This window comes from Geotrypetes seraphini, chromosome 16, assembly GCF_902459505.1.
Source record: "Geotrypetes seraphini chromosome 16, aGeoSer1.1, whole genome shotgun sequence".
NCBI lineage: Eukaryota > Metazoa > Chordata > Amphibia > Gymnophiona > Dermophiidae > Geotrypetes > Geotrypetes seraphini.
The window spans coordinates 30,950,503-30,971,906 of record NC_047099.1 but is presented as its reverse complement, the minus strand read 5'-3'; the positions used below and the strand labels follow the sequence as shown (position 1 = coordinate 30,971,906).

Sequence of the window (21,404 nt, the reverse complement as noted above, 5' to 3'; positions counted from 1 at the left end):
CAAGTAACGGGCATTTGGAGATGCCGATCTCCCATAAAGAGCCATAGAAACACATGTTGCTTTTGAGCAACAGTGCCAAATAAAGGGCTAAATTAATGGCCGACAGCTGGTCACCCTAGTGACTATTTTGGTCCAGACTTTGACTAATACTCAGTGATAGCCATGGATCCACGGTCCCTGTTTTCTTTGAAGAAATTACAACTACATCTGTAAATGCAAATACTTACAGATGTAGTTCTGGTTTCTTCAAAGAAAGCAGACTGGATCGGCGGCTTTCTTTGAATTCACTTGGTAAAATTGGAACCCTCTCCTCAAATAAGAACATAAGATTTGCCGCTGCTGGATCAGACCAGTGGTCCATCGTGCCCAGCAGTCCGCTCATGTGGCATCCCTTAGGTCAAAGAACAGTGCCCTACTAGCATTACTTACATATGTTCTGTTCCAGTAGGAACTTATCCAACCTTGTCTTGAATCCCTAGAGGGTGTTTTCCCCTATAACAGCCTCCGGAAGAGCGTTCCAGATTTCTACCACTCTCTGGGTGAAGAAGACAAGGGGACAAGTTTAGAAGCAATGCCAGGAGGTTCTTCTTCACACAGAGGGTTGTGGACACATGGAACGCGCTCCCGGAGGAAGTGGTCGGGCAGAGTACGCTACGGGGATTCAAAGAGGGATTAGATGGATTCCTGAAGGATAGGGGGATTGAGGGATACAGATAAGAGTATGGAAAGAGTAAAGATAAAAACAAGGGGGCTATAGGGCTAAATCAAGTAAACATGACAGGTCATGGACCTGATGGGCCACCGCGGGTGCGGACTGCTGGGCGCGATGGACCTCTGGTCTGACCCAGCGGAGGCAAATTAAAAAAAAAACTTCCTTACATTTGTACGGAATCTATCCCCTTTTAACTTTAGTGAGTGCCCTCTCGTTCTCTCCACCTCGGAGAGGGTGAACAATCTCTCTGTCTCTACTAAGTCAGTTCCCTTCAATATCTTGAATGTAGACCTGTGGCCCTTGCTTAATCAGCTCTGGCAAACATATGATGGCCTTTGCTAACATTTTGTGTATGGGGGAAGGTGGGGTGAGGGAGTTGTATTTGAGGATCCCACAAGGGTGCATTGCCCTGATACGTTCTAACTTGGGCTTAGGGACTATCCAGTGGCCCCCCAGATGATCAGGATTATATGCAAGCGACAAATACATGCAGTGGCGTAGTAAGGAGGGGACAGGAAGGGCGGTCCAACCCGGGCGCCATCTTGGTGAGGGCACAGGCACCCATCCTCCTCTTTGTCCCCCCTTCCCCTCCACCACTAACGCATGTGTGCGCTGCTTCCATTCCCCCGTACTCTGTAACGTCCCTGGCATTAGCAGCAGCCCCCCAGCTGCTGTCGCACCAGCGTTGGCTGTTCCTCTGATGTCACTTCCTGTATTTGCACCTAGGAAATGATATCTCTTCTTAAAGAATGACACGTGGAGTTCTCAAAACAAAGGTCCAACCATCCCTGTACTTACCCAGACCACTTCCTGCAGTGCAGCCAGCATGCCGCCTTCTTTTTCTGCATCTTATAGATATGTGTACCAGCTCTAGCACACAGAACATAGAACATAAGAATAGCCCTTAGTGGTCCATCTAGCCCAGTAGCATGTCCTCATGGTGGCCAATCCAGGTCACTAGTACCTGGCAAAAATCCAAATAGTAGCAACACTCCCCCATGTCTGTCTCAATAACAGACTATGGACTTTTCCTCCAGGAAATTTTCCAAATCTTTCTTAAAACCAGATACTAACCACCGCTAAGCTTTTTCCACACAGCCCTTACCACCTTCTAGGACCCTCTGACCATTTATAGAAAATAACAGTTCTCCTTAGGAAGGATATGGCGTTACTCGAGAGGGTTCAGAGGAGAGCGACACGCTTGATAAAAGGGATGGAAAACCTCTCATACGCTGAGAGATTGGAGAAACTGGGTCTCTTTTCCCTGGAGAAGAGGAGACTTAGAGGGGATATGATAGAGACTTATAAGATCATGAAGGGCATAGAGAGAGTAGAGAAGGACAGATTCTTCAAACTTTCGAAAAATAAAAGAACAAGAGGACACTTGGAAAAGTTGAAAGGGGACAGATTTAAAACGAATGCTAGGAAGTTCTTCTTTACCCAACGAGTGGTGGACACCTGGAATGCGCTTCCAGAGGGAGTAATAGGGCAGAGTACAGTACAGGGGTTTAAGAAAGGATTGGACAATTTCCTGCTGGAAAAGGGGATAGAGGGGTATAAATAGAGGATTACTGCACAGGTCCTGGACCTGTTGGGCCGCCGCGTGAGCGGACTGCTGGGCATGATGGACCTCAGGTCTGACCCAGCAGAGGCATTGCTTATGTTCTTATGTTTTAACCAGTGATAACCAGCACTGCATCATGTCATCACGGCTGGACTAATTCAGTCCTGATTTTACTCTCATAGCATCTATGGACTTGTAGTTCTGGGATCTCTAAGAAAAGCAGGAGTTATGAGTCCATAGACCTGGAGCCATAACCAAGACATTCAGGATTGCAGAGGAGATGACCGTTTTCACCTGCCCCTGCACACACCAATTTTAGCCTGAGTAAAAAAAGCATTCTCTTTTTTAACGTTACGTGTGATTCCAGTCTGAGAGAACAGCAGCTCTTCACACCTGTTCCTGACAGCGAAAAAAGAGCTCCCTTAACAAACCTGACCCGTGCATCACTGTCATATGTGGTCCCTGGCAGTGACACATGCCAACTTTAAGAGAGACCCAGGAAAGCAACTACTTCCCATCACTCCTTAAGGCTCATGGTCAACACTCTTCCCGTCCTCTTCTGGCATCCCAGTTTTGTGTTGCTGAGTCTGGCGGGAGCTGTCCGCAGCTGCTTCCATCACATCGAGTGCTTATCTCCACGTGATGCCATACTGATAGGTTCCTTTTGTGGAGTGGGCGTTCAGCAAGTCCTCCCCCGCCTCCTCTTTCTCTCTGTTTTTCCTCGGAGCAGTAGCAGGTGGAATCAAGCTGATCCAGCGTTCACAGGCGGCCCCAGGCCCAGTCTGGTGCTCTGCAGTCGGGTCTGCAGCTCTAAGATCTGCTCGGGACTGGCCAAGGACCGGAGGAGCGAGTTTTCTTGTTCCAGGAGTAAGTTGCGGTCCATGAGGTCTTTGATCTGATCTCTCAGGATCTCCACCTCCTCCCTTACTGCAAACATAAGGTGACTCTTCACTAAATCCTGGGAGGCAGAGAGAGAGAGTGAGTTACAAGAAAAATATACACTAACAAGGTCTTATAGACTGGAGGGAATCTCATACCCATTGGGCTTTCCCATATACACAGAATACACACACACAGGGGGTAATAAGGGGGGGACGGACAGAGGGCAGACCACTGGGGGTGCCGGTGCCTCTCCCACTCTCTGTCCCCTCCAGCGCATCTCTTGAAATGTTCCCTTGAGCAAGCGCGCCAGCCTCTGCTCTCCTCTGATGTCACGTCCTTGTCCCACAACCAGGAAGTGTCATCAGAAGGGAGCTAAGGCTAGCTCATGCCAGCAAACATTTCCAGAGGTCTAAAGGGGGTATACGGTGCAGCGGGGAAGAGAAGGTAAGGGTTGTACGGCGCGGTGATGCTGGGCACCACTTAGGGTTGCCAGATTTTATGACGGCAAAATCCAGACACCCTAGACCCGCCCATCTCCGTCCCTCGCTGCCTGCTTTGGTCGGGCAGGAGGCAATCGGCGCATGCCCGGGTGATGTCAACGCGTGGCACCCATGCTTGCGCAGATTGCCTCCTGCACGACACAATTGAGAGGAGGCTTTTCAAAACCCGGACAAAGTGCCAGGTTTTGAAAAGCCGCCTGGACACGACCTCAAAAGAAGGACACGTCCGGTGAAATCCGGACATTAGGTAATCCTAGTGCCACTGCCTCAGGTGGCAACCTTCCTAGCTACGCCACTGCACACACATTACCTCACCACAAAACCAGTACAAACTTCCCTCATACACACAGACAAAAAGATATTGTTGTATGTTTTCAAACACACTCTCTCTCTCTCTCTCTCTGTGGCTCTACAGCCTTGGGCAAGCTTCATACACACACCACAGGTCATCCACACATGCTCAGAGGCCCTCCAGATGTGGCTGGAGCTCAGGACCTTCCAGAAATTCTAGTGATTAAAGCAGAGCACTGCCATCAGGCTAGCCTGCTGCAGTCTCTCATGGTCTCTTCAGTCCCTGCTACACTGGAACTGCTGGTGTAACTTCCTCTTCTGCTAGTACTGCCGGCAGACTGTGAAAGGTTAGAGGAAGGAAGGGAGAGGAGAGGGATCTGACCACAGGGGGAGGGAGGAAGGAAGGAGAGAGAGACCCGACCACATCACGGGGGAAGGGAGGGAGGGAGGAAAGAGAGAGACAAGAGACCCAACCCAACTCCATCTGACCATGGTGGGAGGAGGTAGAGGAAGGGAAAAAAAGAGAAGAGTCCTGACCACAGAGAGGGAGGGAGGGATTCAATGGACTGTGGCAGGCAGTGGCATTGGCTGTGGTGGCAGCTCCTGGAGACAGATGATGGGCCATGGTGGTGGCTGCTGGAGGCAGATGGAGGGCCATGGCAGCGGCAGCTGGAGGTAAGGGGGGCCTGCGTTAACATGCGTTAAAATTTTAATGCACGTTAATCATTTAACACATTCATCGTGTTATTAACGCCTTAAAGTCGCAGCCCTAGTTTTTAATGCATTGTAAACCGCTTTTAACCTGTTTGGGTTAGGCGGTTTATCAAATTGTTGGTAGGTGGGGGGGGGAATAAATTTTTCTTCTTGAGATTTTAATTGAAAGTTGTTTAAGTGACATGTATAATTTATTTAATGGTGTAATATTAAACACTTTTTATAAGATGAAAAATGAATAAAGATCTTGAAAAAAAAAAAATTTAAATAAAGTGTAAACCGCAAGCTTTCTTTGAAACCATACAAGTATTACGATGAATACGTCAGAGACTGGGCTGGTATCCAGCGAACCCCCCCCCCCCCCCCCCCCCCGGCTTAGTGAGGTTCGTTCCTGACAAGAGATGCACAGAGGCCAACCTAGAAGGGCTGAGAGCTGAAACTTACCATCGCTTGCTCGATCTTGTTATCGATGGCGACTATACTGCTGCTCAGGCCACTGTAGAGACAAAGAGAGACACGATTTACAAGACACGTCAAAACAGCGTTACGATTCAGAAAAATTCTCAGCTCACCCAAGTGCGCACATTACCAAAGTAATACATAAAAGGATTCAACAATAAAAATAACATAAAGAGGAGAAATCTGGGAAGTCATTTTATACAATGTGCACCTATATCTAGGTGGCCAGAGGGTGCCTGTAGGACCCCATTCTATAAAGCAGTGTTTTTCAACCTTTTTTGGGCAAAGGCACACTTGTTTCATGAAAAAAATCACGAGGCACACCACCATTAGAAAATGTTAAAAAATTTAACTCTGTGCCTATATTGACTATATATAAAGTAATTCTCTTGAATAGGAATCAAATAAACATAAAGAAAGTATTTTATAATGCTGCCACCGCCAACAACACCGTTGGCGGCGGTGGCACTCAAGTGGCTAAAGAGCCGCAGTTTGCCGGCCTAGGGACAACACTGGAGGGTGGCCAGCTGTGCACCCCCTTGGGACGTAAACCCGGGGTGGGGCAGACCGCCCCCCCCCCCCACCCTGGTATGCCACTATCTATACCTCACTCCCTCCCTATGACCAAAAATTCCCCTTTCTTCTATTCCCCGTGTACACAACCATCTCTTTCCCTCCCTTCCTCTCTCCAAAGTCCATGCCTTCTGTGTCCAAACACTCATTCCCTCCCTTCCTCTCTCCCAAGTCCATTTCTTCTGTGTCCAAAAACGCATTCCCTCCCCCACCTCAGCATCTCTTTCCCTCCCTTCCTCTCTCCCAAGTCCATTTCTTCTGTGTCCAAAAACGCATTCCCTCCCCCACCTCAGCATCTCTTTCCCTCCCTTCCTCTCTCCCAAGTCCATTTCTTCTGTGTCCAAAAACGCATTCCCTCCCCCACCTCAGCATCTCTTTCCCTCCCTTCCTCTCTCCCAAGTTCATGCCTTGTGTCCAAAACGCACTCCCTCCCCCCTTTTGTGTTCCGTGTTTGCCTCCCAGCCCATCTTTGCAACTTTCTCAGCAAAACGAAGCTCAAGCCGCAAGGCTTGTCTTCTGCTTCCTGCCTGCCCTGCCGCGCACAAATAGCCGAACGGAAGTATTCTCCGATGTCAGCGCTGACGTCGGAGGGCAGGCTTTGCTTAAGCCCTCCCTCCGACGTCAGCGCTGACATCGGGGAACGCTTGCGATCGGTTATATGTTAGCTGCAGTGCAGGCAGGAACAGAAGACGAGACTCGCGGCTCGAGATGCATTGAACTCCGCGGGTCCCCCGTCCAGCTCTCTCCTGTCCACGTGGGGCGGACCGCCTCTCTCCCTAGACTGGTGGTACTGCCCTGATGGCGGCCCTAACCGTACGGCACACCAGGCAACATCTCGCGGCACACTAGTGTGCCGCGGAACAGCGGTTGAAAAACACTGCTATAAAGGACCACAGGCAAGGTACTAGGGGGTAGTTCTCTATAGGCTGCTCCATGTTAAGCGCCGGGATGCTGCGTGGTAAGCACAAATTCTGGATCAACAATTACACGCCTAATTGTCATTACAGAGCACTAATGTAAGTTCACAGTTCTGCATCAGGCATCAGCATCGGGTGTAGCCAGACACCTAATTGTGGGTGGGCCTGAACCAAAGTCACCTAATCCCCAGGTACATTAGATAGAGTGGGAGCCCACCGGGACATAAGAACGTAAGAATTGCCATCTCCGGATCAGACCCTGGGTCCATCAAGTCCAGTGATCCACACACACGGAGGCTCCGCCAGGTCTACCCTGGCCTAGTTTTAGTCCCCATATCACTGTATGCTTCTCAAGGGAGATGTGCATCTAATTTACCCTTTCTATGTTTCTATAACCATAAGGCTCTATGACATCATTATGCAGGTGTAAAGAGCCTTAGCCTATAGGGAGAGGACATGCAAATATTAAGAACCTTAACCAATAGGGAGAGGAGGAGATAGTGGATGCTGCAGATGGGAATACTGGATGGTCCATTTGGCCTTTAGCTGCCATCATGTTTCTATGTTTCTGTAACCATATAAGGCTCTATGACATCATAATGCAGGTGTAAAGAGCCTTAGCCTATAGGGAGAGGACATGCAAATATTAAGAACCTTAACCAATAGGGAGAGGAGGAGATAGTGGATGCTGCAGATGGGAATACTGGATGGTCCATTTGGCCTTTAGCTGCCATCATGTTTCTATGTTTATATAACCATAAGGCTCTATGACATCATAATGCGGGTGTAAAGAGCCTTAGCCTATAGGGAGAGGACATGCAAATATTAAGAACATAAGAATTGCCATTTCTGTATCAGACCCTGGGTCAATCAAGTCCGGTGATCCGCACACGCGGAGGCCCCGCCAGGTGTACCCTTGCATAGTTTTAGTCCCCATATCACTGTATGCTTCTCAAGGGAGATGTGCATCTAATTTACCCTTACCCGTATCACTCCATGCCACTCTTAAGGAGATGTGCATCTAGTTTACCCTTAAATCCTAGAACGGTGGATTCTGCAATTACTTCCTCCGGGAGAGCATTCCAGGTGTCCACCACTTCCTGATATTCGTCCCGGACCTGTCCACCCTCAGCTTCAGTCTATATCCTCTTTGTCCGTGTCACATTGGACATTGTAAATAACTGCTTTCCCTGCTCCATTTTGTCGAATCCTTTCAGTATTTTGAAAGTCTCGATCAGATCCCCTCGTAGTCTCTTCTCAAGGGAAAAATGCTTGAGTACCTGAATAATTTGTAATCCGCATAGAATTGTAAGATATGCGGAATATAAATTATCAGAATTAAAAAGAAAGAAGCATACTGGTGATACTGGATGCCATGGGAGGAGATCAGGGCACTGAGGGAAGAGGTGTAGAGAGAGGAGAGGACCTAAGACAGAGCTCCGGGGTATGCGAACCACTAGCAGGATAGCAGCAGAGGAAGACTCACCAGCACATACACTACAGGAGCGATGGGAGAGGTAGGAGACAAACCAGGAGAGGACAGATTTGCGGAATCCAAGCCAGTGTATCAAGGAGCAGTAAAGGATTAAGAAGAAGGAGGTAAAGAGGGAAAACTGGTGTAGTCAGTAGAGGCAACTAGCGTTCTGAGACACCCAGAAATGCTAAGACAAAAAGGTGAGTCTTCACCCAGCCCAAAATTTCTTGGATGACTGTTCTAAGCAAGGGGGGAGGGGGGAAGAGAATTCCAGAGGTGGGGAATGGTACAGAAAAATGCAGAATGTAGATGAGAATAAAAAATAGAAGGAATGGTAAATCAATGACCATCCAATGAGAGTAATGAAGGGGAAGGGACGTAAGGAGAGATCAGAGAGAACAAATTCGACAGAGACGCAGTGTGAAGGACCTTATGAGCAATAGTCAGTATCCTCCCTATTGCCCATGTCTATCATGTTGCGTCTGTATTGTAATTGTTCATGCGTTCCCTTTATGTTATATATATATATATATATTAAACTTTTTAATACTTTGTATTAATTGGAAACCGCTTTGATCATAAAAGCGGTATATCAAGACTTAAATAAACTTGAAACTTGAGTGATGTGGTGTATCTCACCAGCACAGGAGTTGTCGTTTTTATTATTTAATCCACACGCCTGTTTATAGGACCTATAGGGACCCCTGAGGAAGGCAATAGTGTCGAAACATGGACCGTGTTGGGTCCATATGTTTCCAGCGATTCAGGTCCTAGACATTTTTATGCGGATTATCTATTTTGTTCAAATAAAGCCTTGATCTTGGACATCAGTTCTCCACAAGTTTTTTTTTTGTTTCTGTGGTCAGGGGTACGGACATACAAAGGAAGCTGGAAATCTTTATAATTTATATTCTGCATATCCTACAATTCTATGCGGATCACAAATTATTTGAATACTCAAAAGCATTTTCCCCTAACTGTCCTGGCGGGCTCCCACGCTATCTAATGTACCTGGGGCAATGGGGATTAAGTGACTTGCCCAGGGTCACAAGGAGCAGTGCGGGATTTGAACCCACAACCTCAGGTTACCAAGGCTGTAGCTCTAACCACCGCACCACACACTCCCACAAATGTGTGTTCTAGACCAACTATAACTGAAGCTACTAAAAGTGACACAAGCAGAATCATTTAGGTAAACCCGGATAGGGCTTATGTGACACAGTGCAAGAAAAATAGAACAAACTAGTGTGTTAACGTGAGAATGGTGCGTGCGTGCAGGTGCCTTTCATGTGTGTAAATGCGTATTTTCTAACATAATGTGCAGGCCTCATAGCTTTCCCCCCCCCCCCCAGCTCTGCCCACACTATGTCCTTGGGGAATGCCTACACGCAGATTGTGTGAAAATATGCACGCATGCATAAAATTATACGAGATAATACACACATACAGCTATGATATTCATTTGCTTCAGCTCACCTATATTTTAGATGTGGCAAGTGTTTAAAAAAAAAAAAATAAAAACTACATCCTACGTGTCTGGTTTTAAGAAAGGTTTGGACAAGTTCCTGGAGGAAAAGTCTGTTATTGAGAAAGACATGGGGGAAGCCACTGCTTGCCCTGGATTGGTAGCATGGAATGTTGCTACTCTTTGGGTTTTGGCCAGGTACTAGTGACCTGGATTGGCCACTGTGAGAGCGGGCTACTGGGCTTGAAGGACCATTAGTCTGACCCAGTAGGGCTATTCTTATGTTCTTATGTCTGTTGGCTTATGCTCTACAAGCATGTACCCCCAGGAAATGATTACGAGAACCTAACTGCACATACAAAATGCTGTTCTACAAGCTCATGTTCCTTAACAAATTACTCCTTAGAGGGCTCCTTTTATCCAGGGTTAGTTTCCCTCTGCCTGGCAGCCTGTGGTGCTGTTGTTGCCAGTGAGTTATAAGCTCTGTCAACACAGCACAGGAGACCTCGGTCCTTCCTCTCGGTAAACCCATGGGGAAGACAACCAAACTGCCTCCAGTGCAGAATTTAAAAACTATAAGTGAGCGGACCACAAACCCAGGAGCACATGCAAGACAAGACATTAACAAGCTAGTAAAATCTCCACCTATAGATCATAAATCGAAGGATACTCTGGAATTTCACCTTGCATTAGCACAAACCCTTGTGAAGAAGCACACCAAAGCAGTATGAAATCAGACTGCTCCAGTATAAACTAGAAAGGATAGATACAAGCATGGAATAAACTCAAATAACTTCTTTCCCACCACAATGTGTTTACCTATGAAAGAAAAGCAGGAGGGCCAGCAGGTGTTTCTCACTCTTTGTTCGGTAGGCTTCATTCTTGTTCCAGAGGCCTTCTAGGCTCTTGGTGCAGCTCGGAGATATACCTTGGGGGCAGCAGATCCGCTGATCCTGAAGGTTCTGGTTCTCAGTGTTCTTGGGGCTCTCGACTTGGTTTGGGGAAATTCCATGGGAGTGGCAGAGATTCCAGAGGTTCTTGTTCTGGACACTCTTTGGACTCTCTGGTCTGCCCGAGGATGGCTTCTGAGACGAGCAGCAAAGCTGCTGGTACTGCACGTTCTGGTTTTGGATGCTTTGTGGGTTCTCTGTGCCTGGAGTCTTCTGAATATCCTCCTCAGTGCCAGTCTGACCATTGCTGGGTGGGACTCCTTGGGAGCTGCAAGTCTGCTGGTCCTTTAGGTTCCGGTTCTGTACACTCTTTGGACTCTTACTTTGGTTTTGGGATGCCTCTTTAGAGAGGCAAATCTGATCCTGTTGGGTCTGATTTTGGATACTCTTGTCTTGGTTTGGAGATATTTGTTTGGAGTGGCAGATCTGCTGGTCCTTTAGGTTCTGATTCTGAACATTCTTTGGGCTCTCATTTTGGCTTTGGGATCCCCCCTTGGAGAGGCAAATCTGCTGGTCCTGTTGGATCTGATTTTGGATACTCTTTGGGATCTTGTTTTGGTTTGGAGATACTTTTTTGGAGTGGCAACTCTCCTGTTCTTTTAGGTTTTGGTTCTGAATACTCTTTGGGCTCTTGTCTTGGCTCAGGATTGCCCTCTGGGAGTGATAGAGCTGCTGGTCCTGCTTCTTGATAGTTTTGGGGCTTGTGTCTTGGTTTGGGATCACCTTTTCCAAGTGGCCGATCTTCTGGTTCTTCAGGTTCCGGACTCTCTTTGGGCTCTCACTTCCACTCTGGAATGCCCCACAAGAGTGGTAGATGTACGGGTCCTTCAGATCCTGGTTTTGAACACTCTTTGAATTCTCATTTTGGCTTAGGGTTGCTTCCTGGGAGATCTTCCGGCCCTTCAGTTTCTGGTTTTGTTCACTCCTTGGATTTCCACTATGGATTGGGGATGCCTCACGGGAGTCGATCTGCTGGTCTTTTAGGTTCTGGTTTTGTACCAACTTTGGACTCTGACCTTGGATTGGAGATGCTCCACGAGAGCAGATCTGTTTATCCTTCAGGTTCTGATTTTGTATCCATTTTGGGCTCCCACCTCGATTTGGGGATGCTCCCCGGGAGCAAATCTGCTGGTCCTTCAGGCTCTGGTTTTGTACCCATTTTGGACTCCCACCTCGGTGTGGGGATGCTCCTCGGGAGCAGATCTGCTGGTCCTTCAGGCTCTGGTTTTGTACCCATTTTGGGTTTTCACCTCGGCTTGGGGACGCTCCTCGAGAGTGGCAGGATTGCAGGTCAAGCCGGGTTTGGTAAGAGCTGATTCTACTTTTCACAGACAATCCTTCCACGCTGCTCTCCATCCCCTGTCTTCACTTGCTTTCCTTCCCTTCTAGAAGTACATATCAGACCCTAAGTCCTTCCCCACTTCATCTCTGAAAATCACACATCTCTTATTAGAGAAAGAAAAATACAGTAAGTAAAAAAAAAATAAATAATAATAATTAGTGCATAGAGAATTTGAGGCAAGGGAGAAACAAAATTAAAACGTATAAAAATAAATAGAGAACTTTGAAGCAAGTGTCTATGACAGAATGGAAAGGAGAGAGCAGAAATTCATTAAATGAAGAAAGGGAGGGGAGGGGGCAAAGAGTAGAAGAGAGACAGGAAGAGAAAAAAAGAAGAAAAAGACAGCAGAGAAAAATAAGCAGAAAGAGAGAGAGAGCAGTGAGCAGACTGTGTCAGTGGTGAAGGTCTACCCTTGTTCTGTCCTCTCTCAGGGGCTGGCTGCCTTTCAGAAGCTGAGTTCTGCAGTCCCTACATCCTTTCATCCCCACTGGCTGGCAAGCGAGGGGGCAGAGAAGGCGGGAGAAAGTGACACACACAGAGGGAAGGGGGGGGGGGAGAAAAAAGGGACCAGGCAGAAGGGGAGGGAGGAGAAGGAGACCGAGAGAGATGGAAAGAGACAGAAAGAGGAGAAGGAGAGACAGAGAGAGAAGCCCTTCTTACTAAGCAGTTACCGGGGATCTCAGCCTGCTATGCCCTGGATGCTTTTTTGGTCATATTTGAATTAGTTTCATGGCATTTACCTTTGTACAAGCTACCCATAATACAGGGTAATGTCTCTGCTCAATAGGCTTACACAATAAAACAAAAGAAAAATAAAATGATACCTTTTTTTATTGGACTAACAATATCTTTTTTGACCTGAAGAAGGTTCTGCTTTCAAAAGCCAATAAAAAAAGGTACGAATATGTTTTCTTTCTATTTATTACCCTTTGAAGTGGACTAACATAGAGAATGGCATGGGGGACAAATTTTTCCCCGTCCCCGCGGGAACTTGTTTTCCTGTTCCGTCCCCGCAAGTTCTTTTCCTGGCCCCGCCCCATTCCTGAGAGCTTCATCCTCATCTGCACAAGCCTCAAACACTTTAAAATCATAAGGGTTTGAGGCTTAGGCGGTTAAGGCAGAGCTTACAGGAATGGGGCAGGGACAAAACTCGCAGGGACGAGACGGGAAAACTGAGTTCCTGCGGGGGATAGGGAAAAATTTGTCCCCGTGTCATTCTCTAGTAACCACACTCCTTACTACTCTAATCATGAGCACTGAGGTTCACGGTTGTGCCATGAGTGAAGTAGAAGGGGGGTCTGTCTTCTCACCCCCGCCTCCCTTGCCACCTTGCCAGCCAGCCTCTGTCTGGTCACATCCACTACATAAACAACACAGCCTGGCTCTCCTGTTCTGCTTCCACATGACAGCGTCTTAAGTGGATTCAGACAACTGAAGCGGACAACAGCAGTAAAGAGAATTCATTTTCCAGTCCCCCAAATCCAGACCTGGGATTGGCAATCTAGCCACTCTGGAAAACGTCTGAAAGGTGGGGTCCAACTATGAGCCAAATGAGCTTAAAACCCGGCACTTCCGGCTCAGGACGTCGTTGGGAGGGCATCCACGCGTGCACGGATGCAACGCGGTGATGTCATATGCACACGTGCATGCGTGTGACATCATCACGTAACGCGTGCGCAGATGCCCTCCCGACACTGCTCAGAGCAATTGAGGAGGGTGGGGCTGGGGGGGGTGAGGCTGGGGCAGAATGGGGCTTGGGGTTTGGGCAATGTGTTAAGAACGTAAGAATTGCCGCTGCTGGGTCAGACCAGTGGTCCATCGTGCCCAGTAGTCCGCTCCTGCAGTGGCCCCCCAGGTCAAAGACCAGCACCCTAACCTGCGTACTTGTCTAACTTTGTCTTGAATGCCAGGGCTGACTTGTAATCCCAGTCTGTCACTGGTGAGGGGCTTCGGTCCCTAACCAGGCTGTCACACAAACGCATGGGCTATTTTTTTTTACGAACGCCTAGCGTGGGTTTTTAGCGCTGGCAGCAGCGGTAACTGCTCCGATGCTCATAGGAATTCTATCAGCGTCCGAGCAGTTACCACCGCTGCCGGCGCCAAAAACCCCCGCTAGGCGTTCGTAAAAGGGGGGGGGTAGTTTATCTATTTATATCCTGCTTTATATAACGCGGGCCACGGCAGAACAAACACAATTATGACATCTTTACATACAGCCCTTTTCTGCCGTCATGTTCTATGTTTCTATGTAATCAGAACATGCCAGCGACCAGCGCTTGAAGTTATCGTAAAAATTCAGTTCCCATACTTCATGCTGCAAAATAGAAACCTCTTCAGTAATTTCTTAAAATTATACAGATTTCCCTGCTCATGTACACATACTCACCTCTTCACCCTCCCCTCCCCAATAAAGAAAGTATATCATTTTCTGTAGAACTTATTCAGAACTGGCAAAAATCCCTAATTTCCCTTCTGGAGCAAAAAAATCCTTTCCATTGGAGATGAAATCCACTCCCCCATCCCACTGGAAGATAAAACCTTTACTCTCAGACATGCAGGGACAAATCCCAGCCCTAGGTAACTCATTCTCCGCGATCAATAGCTGACTTGTAATGCTAGAAACAATTCTGCCTTTGCATACTGGCTGGAATCCCAAACTCCATGTCCCTCCCCTGTATCTGCAGGTCCCCAGCTGCCTGCCAGTCACAGCCCGCCTGGCCAAAGCTCCCTTCCACCCCCATCCATGCCAGAAATTCCTGCCCTTTGTAACTCTCCCACAATGTCACCCTCAAATGCCCAAATGCCAGTGGATGAAAGGGACACAAAATCAGTTTAGCCAAGCTGAGATAACAAAGGGTCCTACTACAGTAGAAGCAGTACAGTCACTGATCGTCCAGAAATCATTTTTCTATAAGAACATAAGAACACTGGTTAGCAGCAGAAATATAAAGTCATCTTGATTGTTCATCAAATGCTTTACCATCCAATACCTTTCTATTTAAAGCAATTGCTGATGTTATACTGTACCGGTAGAGAGCTGCGCTCAGAAAATGACACGTTTGTTGGTTTATTTATTTATCCCCCGATCTTATCCAGGGTGAGTTACACACTTACATACAAAATATAAAATGACATATAACATACAGGTCGCATCAACACCAAACATCACTATAACCATAAAACAGTCCAGACCATAGAATATATCAGTGACCAGCACCCTGCACTCAACAGTCTCCATTCCTCCTCATTTAACCAATCTCAGACCCTGCATTTCATCTGACCGAACAGTAATTTCTTAAAATTCTGTATATTCTGCTGTTGACAAATATACTCAGAAAGGTTGTTCCATTCTTTGGGACCAATGCAGTGGAAAACACTATCTCTGGATGACAATAGCCTCAGATCTCGCACAGATGGAATCAGCAGATCAAATGGTCAATAGACCGAAGTGAATCGAGGCGAATCGCGTGGCAAGATACTCTGGATCAGGTATTTGGGAGCCAACATCTTTAGGCACATGAAAATATTTATCAGTAGCTTATAATCTATCCTGCCCCTGACCTTCAGCCCGTACAAACTTATATAGTACTCTGTCACATGCTCACATCTGTCCAATCTAAACAGAGATCTTACCGCCGAATTTTGGGCAACCGGAAGCGTTACTTGAAATATTGACTAACGTGCGATATGCTGAGACTAGAGCAGCTGCCTTTTTCGTGGCAGGTGTTAAGATGTGGAATGCCTTGCTGGGGCTGACAGATTGAAATAAAAAAAAAAAAACCTATTGAAAACGCAGTTATTTGTATCTGCTTTCAAGTAAGGAAAGATTTCTATTTGTACAGGCAATAGATGGAAGTGGGCAAGGAATGTCATAAAGACTCATAACATAACATAACTTTATTATTCTATACCGCCATAATCAGATGACTTCTAGGTGGTTCACACCAAAGAGTGCTGGACAATCAGCGAATTACAACATGCAAATTATAAAAGTACGAAATGTAGACTAGGCACTGTATTTAAATTAATTTAGAATGAAGAAATACAAAACACATTCACTTTCAACAGGGAGATATGGTCTCACTGCCTTACCACCTTCATTCAAAAAAATTTTTCAAAAAAATTTTTTCAGTGTTTGTTCAATGTTCCTCAGCGGGCCACCACACACTCAAGCATTCTCATTGTGTATGGCTTTATGCTCCCACTCCTCATTGGAACAAAATGCTGTTTAAATATTATACTTATTTTACTTATTTTACAATTACTAAGATTACTTAGCTTTAGGCTTTAAGCAAGACGCTGTGCAGGGGAGTTAGTGTGAAAACACCGACATGTTTCGCCCGTGTTAGTAAGTGGGGCTTTTTCAAGGCTCCAACTCCCTCTCACAAACATTCGACCGCCATAGCGTCCAAACGAGATCTCGCTGAGGAACATTGAACAAACACTGAAAAAAATTTTTTGAATGAAGGTGGTAAGGCAGTGAGACCATATCTCCCTGTTGAAAGTGAATTATAAAAGTACAACATATTACTCAAGAATAGACATAATAAAATTGTTTTATTTAGTGTAGCTTCTACTTAGGAGATAATTTTATGCTACGTATGTTTTATATGTAAACCATCTAGATATATAGACGGTATATAAATTTAAAAATAAATAAATAACCTGAGAGCTGCCATATAGGGACAGACCGCAGGTCCATCAAACCCAGTATCCTGTTTCCAACAGAGGCCATCCCAAGTCACAAGTATCTGTCAAGATCCCAAAGAGGAAAGCATATTTTATGGTGTTTATCCTAAGAATAAGCAGTGGATTTCCCCAAATCCATCTGAATAATGGCTTATGACCTTCTCTTTCATAAGTTATCCAAACATTGTTAAAGCTAAATGCTTTTAACGCAACGAATTCCAGAGTTTAACTATACTATGTTTTTTTCCCATATAATAATATTAAACTAGATGATAGGTATGATAAATGGAGACGTATTCTTTTCTGGGCTTCATCACTAGAAACTCTTTAACAGTGTCTCTTCTCTATGGAATTCTTTATTTGTGACCATCTGTAGGAAAAGTCACCAGGAACAAAAAAAACGAGGGTGCAAATATTCAGCCAGAAGCAGTGAACGTTTTGCTGACCATCTCCGGGGTTATTCCCAAATATTCAACGCCAAGTCTGGGCTTCAGCATTGAGTACAGTGGCTTAGTAAGGGGTGTGTGTGGAGGGGGGGAACGGTCCACCCCGGGTGCGGTCTTACATAAGAACATAAGAATTGCCACTGCTGGGTCAGACCAGTGATCCATCGTGACCAGCAGTCTGCTCCCACGGCGGCCCTTAGGTCAAAGACCAGTGGCCCAATTGAGTATTTTACAAATGACAATGAGCATCGGGAGCAGCGTGGGCTGTTCGGCGCGGCTCCCCACACTAGAAACTGCTATTGCGGTTTCGTGAAAGGAGGCCTAAATCACAGCAGCGTTTTATACAGTTCTATTTGTGCGGTTACCCTGGCCAGTGAAATGAATCGGCCAAGTGCCGACTGCGCCCCAGAATGCCCTCCCAGCTAGCTGGCTTTCATTTTAGGCACTGAGGCCAGGATTTTCTAACCGGCGACGGTGGGCACCCAAGCACAGTAAAACACGCCATTTAAATGCTCTTTTTAACTGAGTTTCATGGCACCTTCCGGCGCCTGAAAAATTGTTAACGGAATCACGCCTCTGTAGGTGCTTTAGGCCACCTAATCAGTGGCGTAGTAAGGGGAGGGGGCAGTCCGACTCAGATGCCGACACCCCTCCCCCCCTCTAGTTGAAGAAGTTGTTCGTGGCGCTCAACGTGTTCTTCGCAACCCCTTCGGCTCTCCCGCCGTTGTCACTTCCGAGTGCCGGGCATAGGGACAGCCAATGGGGTCGCGAGAAGCACAGTGTTGACTGCCGTGAGCAACAACTTCAACTAGAGGTATGGGGAAGGGAATGGGGGGCACGCGGCATCGAGGAAGGAATGGAGGGGCGTGTGTGGCAGGCGGGATCGGGGAAGGTGTGTGGGGGCGCATGCGGGATCAGGGAAGGAATGGGGTGGCGCGTGCGACAGGTGGGATCAGGGAAGGAATGGGGGAGCACATGCAGCAGGCGGGATTAGGGAAGGAGTGAGGGGGCACGTGTGGCAGGCGGGATCAGGGAAGGAATGGGGGGGCGCGTGCAACAGGTGGGATTAGGGAAGGAGTGAGGGGGCGCTTGTGGCAGGCGGGATCGGGGAAGGAATGGGGGGCGCGTGCAACAGGTGGGATTAGGGAAGTAGTGAGGGGGCACGTGTGGCAGGCGGGATCAGGGAAGGAATGGGGGGCGCGTGCAACAGGTGGGATTAGGGAAGGAGTGAGGGGGCGCTTGTGGCAGGCGGGATCGGGGAAGGAATGGGGGGCGCGTGCAACAGGTGGGATTAGGGAAGTAGTGAGGGGGCACGTGTGGCAGGCGGGATCAGGGAAGGAATGGGGGGCGCGTGCAACAGGCGGGATCGGGGAAGGAATGGGGGGCACATGCGGCAGGCAGGATTGGGGAAGGCGCGGGGGTGGAGACAACAGCGGAGGAGGGGCGCCACTGCCCCAGGCGCCTCTTACCTTCGCTAAACCACTGTGCCTAATGCCACTGTGGGCATGGCTAATGCCGTATGGGGAATTATGTGGCCTAAAGCATCTAGGGAGGTGCGATTTACATCTAAGGCCGAGAATAGCGCCGGTTACAGAATCTGCCTAAATCTAGGTGCCACTATCAGCACCAATTCTATAAAATTCAGATGCCCATTACAGAATCACGCTTAGTGTCACCTAAGAATGCTTAGACAGCACTCAGTGTCCTAACATTTACATGCGCCATATTTAGAGTTACCAGACATCCGGGAAAATCCGGACACATCCTCTTTTTAGAGGACTGTCCGGGCTCCGGACGGTCTTTCCAAAACCCGGCATTTGTCCGGGTATTGGAAAGCCCCGACAAGCCCCGGCCGCAGCTGGAGCACGCGTGGATGAGGTCACACACGTTTGCGCGTGCTCCAGGCACTCCAGAAGTGAGGAGGCTTTGTGGGGGCGGGGCTGGGGGGGTAGAATGGGGTGGGGCTGGGGGCAGGGCTGGGGCAGAACAGGGTGGGGTCATGTGTCCAGGGTTTCCTGGAGAAAAATATGGTAACCATCTTCACCTAAAGTTAGGCACAGGTATCAGAGGCTACTGACATCTACTTCACAAAGAGGTGCCTAGTTCGAAAACACGTCAATGATATGGCCCAACCCACCCCCACTTTTAATGTAGGCGCTTTGGGCTAGGTGCCAACTTTTTATAGACTCGAGTTTTTCGAGTTAGGCACCTAGCTTTCAATTAAGTTCAATTAAAACCGACGGTGAGGTGCTGAGTATGGGCACTGATTAAGCCTGTTGATTAACTGTAGGAAGACTTTATAGAATCAGGGCTTGGCTGCTAATTTCAGGGCGATAACTGGTTAAGGGCCACTGAAAATTAGCACTTGGCCCCAAACAAGCAATTTAACCAGCCATATTTTGCCAGTCAGACTGTTTTGAAAATCGGCCAGGAGGTTTTTAATGAATTCTGTCAGCGCAAACAACTTGTAGTGCAGCCGTCTAAACCCCATCCTTTTAAGTGAAGATAAATGAGATACAGAAGTTCAAACATGCAACTTTTGCAGACTGTTTATGGACCCATGACATGGAAATCAACCATTCTCAACATTTTGCTTGTGCTACTTTAGTCATATTTTTCCAGAGACTCACATTTATTTACAGGATTTTTTTTTCCCCGCCCTGTTTTTTGCTAGTGAAATAAGCCATTGATGCTTGCAGCCCTGCTGCTGGGTGGTCCTAGGCTGCCACCTGGTGGACAGAGGAGGAAAAATCATCAGGAGATATCACACAAACAATGCAGAGGGAACTGGCCCGCTCTACCTCCTCCTTGCCCCCTTTCCCCAAGTCTAGGGTTACCATATGGCTCCAGAAAAAGGAGAACAGATTGAGACATCCGAGTTTTACTTCCACTGTTCAGAAGTGTATTTTAGAATGAACTTCTTGTATGTTTGTGGCTGCTCTATGACAACAGACACTTAGAATAGCCACATCTCCTATGCACCATAAAATCTGATAATGAAACTTACGGACGTGGATCTGGGAGGACAGAGGGGACCAACTTCTCTCTCTAGAGCAGTGTATCTCAAACTGTGTGCCTCCTGAGATTTCAGGTGTGCCGGCATCAACTGACTACCTACAGGACGTGCCTCTCGTGGCGAGAGGCACGTCCTGTAGGCACTCAGTGGGCGCCATCACCTATCCTTTTCTCTGGCCCTCTTCCCTTCTGGCACCCCCCACTGGCGTCTCAGGGCCCGCCTGGAGGGCCTTCACACACACGCAAGTTCTTTTCCTGTCCCTGCCCCATTCCGTCAAGCTCTGTCCTCATCTGCACAAGCCTCAAAACATTCTAGAGCTCAGATTGTGATGTCATAATGCCTCATTCCACCAATGCCTAAGCTCCGTCCTCATCTGCACAAGCCTCAAACACTTCATTAAGTAGCAACATTCTAGAGCTCATATTGTGATGTCATAATGCCTCATTCCACCAATGCTTAAGCTCCGTCCTCATCTGCACAAGCCTCAGACACTTTAAAATCATTAAGTAGCAATATTCTCAAGCTCAGATTGTGATGTCATAATGCCTCATTCCACCAATGCCTAAGCTCCATCTTCATCTGCACAAGCCTCAGACACTTTAAAATCATAAGTGTTTGAGGTTTGTGCAGTTAAGGCGGAGCTTACAGGAATGGGGCAGGGACAGCGACAAAACTCACGGGGATGGGACACGGAAATTGAGTTCCTGCGAGGATGGGAAAAAATTTGTCCTGTGTCGTTCTCTACACTGCACCACTCTAGAAATCAAAATGTAGTGAAAGTGAGCCAAGTATAGGACAATCACGCCATTGTGACATCACTGATGAGGTTGACTCTTACGCATTGATGCAATGAGGCATTATGATGTCACAATACCAGCTCTGGTTATCAGAGGCTGAAATGTGTCGCACTATTTATTTATTCAATTTTCTATACTGTTCTCCCAAATAGAGAATGACACGGGGATAAATTTTTCCCTGTCCCCACAGCAACTCATTTTCCTATCCCATCCCAGCGAGTTATTTTCTTGTCCCTGCCCCATTTACAAGCTCTATCCTCATTTGCACAAGCCTCAAGTATGTGAGGATTGAGTGGCTGAAGCAGAGCTTACAGGAATGAGGCAGGGACAATGACAAAATTTTCAGGGATAGGGAAATTGAGTTTCCTGCGGGGACTGCTAGCACCTGAAGGGGAGATGAATTCTTCACGCAAGAGTCCATGTCCTCCTCATGCTGGTGCCAAGAATGTCCCATCCTGTGGTACCTGCTTGCTTCATCCTCAAACCTTGACCATCTCAAAATCCTTCCTGCCAATGAGAATTGTCACAATGGTGGAATGAAACAAAGTGGTTAGGGCCTGGTTAGGGTGTTGAGGAGAGAGAGAGCCTGGTGATTAGGAAGATGAAGAACTAC

At 47.4% G+C, this 21,404-nt stretch overlaps 1 protein-coding gene across 3 annotated transcripts in view; it reads right to left on the bottom strand.

Moving 5' to 3' along the window:
• Positions 1-2,267: 2,267 nt before the first annotated feature.
• Positions 2,268-21,404, bottom strand: part of TSC22D4 (TSC22 domain family member 4) — a 62,305-nt gene continuing 43,168 nt past the window's right edge. For 2 of the 3 annotated variants that reach the window (XM_033925249.1, XM_033925248.1), the window contains exons 4-5: positions 5,108-5,159; positions 2,268-3,234 (exon numbers count right to left, since the gene is read on the bottom strand). In XM_033925249.1, the coding sequence (XP_033781140.1) occupies positions 3,019-3,234; positions 5,108-5,159 (268 nt within the window). In that variant the 3' untranslated portion in view covers positions 2,268-3,018. Of the gene's footprint in view, positions 3,235-5,107; positions 5,160-10,370; positions 12,417-21,404 lie in introns of those variants that run through there. The other variant, XM_033925250.1, reaches the window with a different exon arrangement.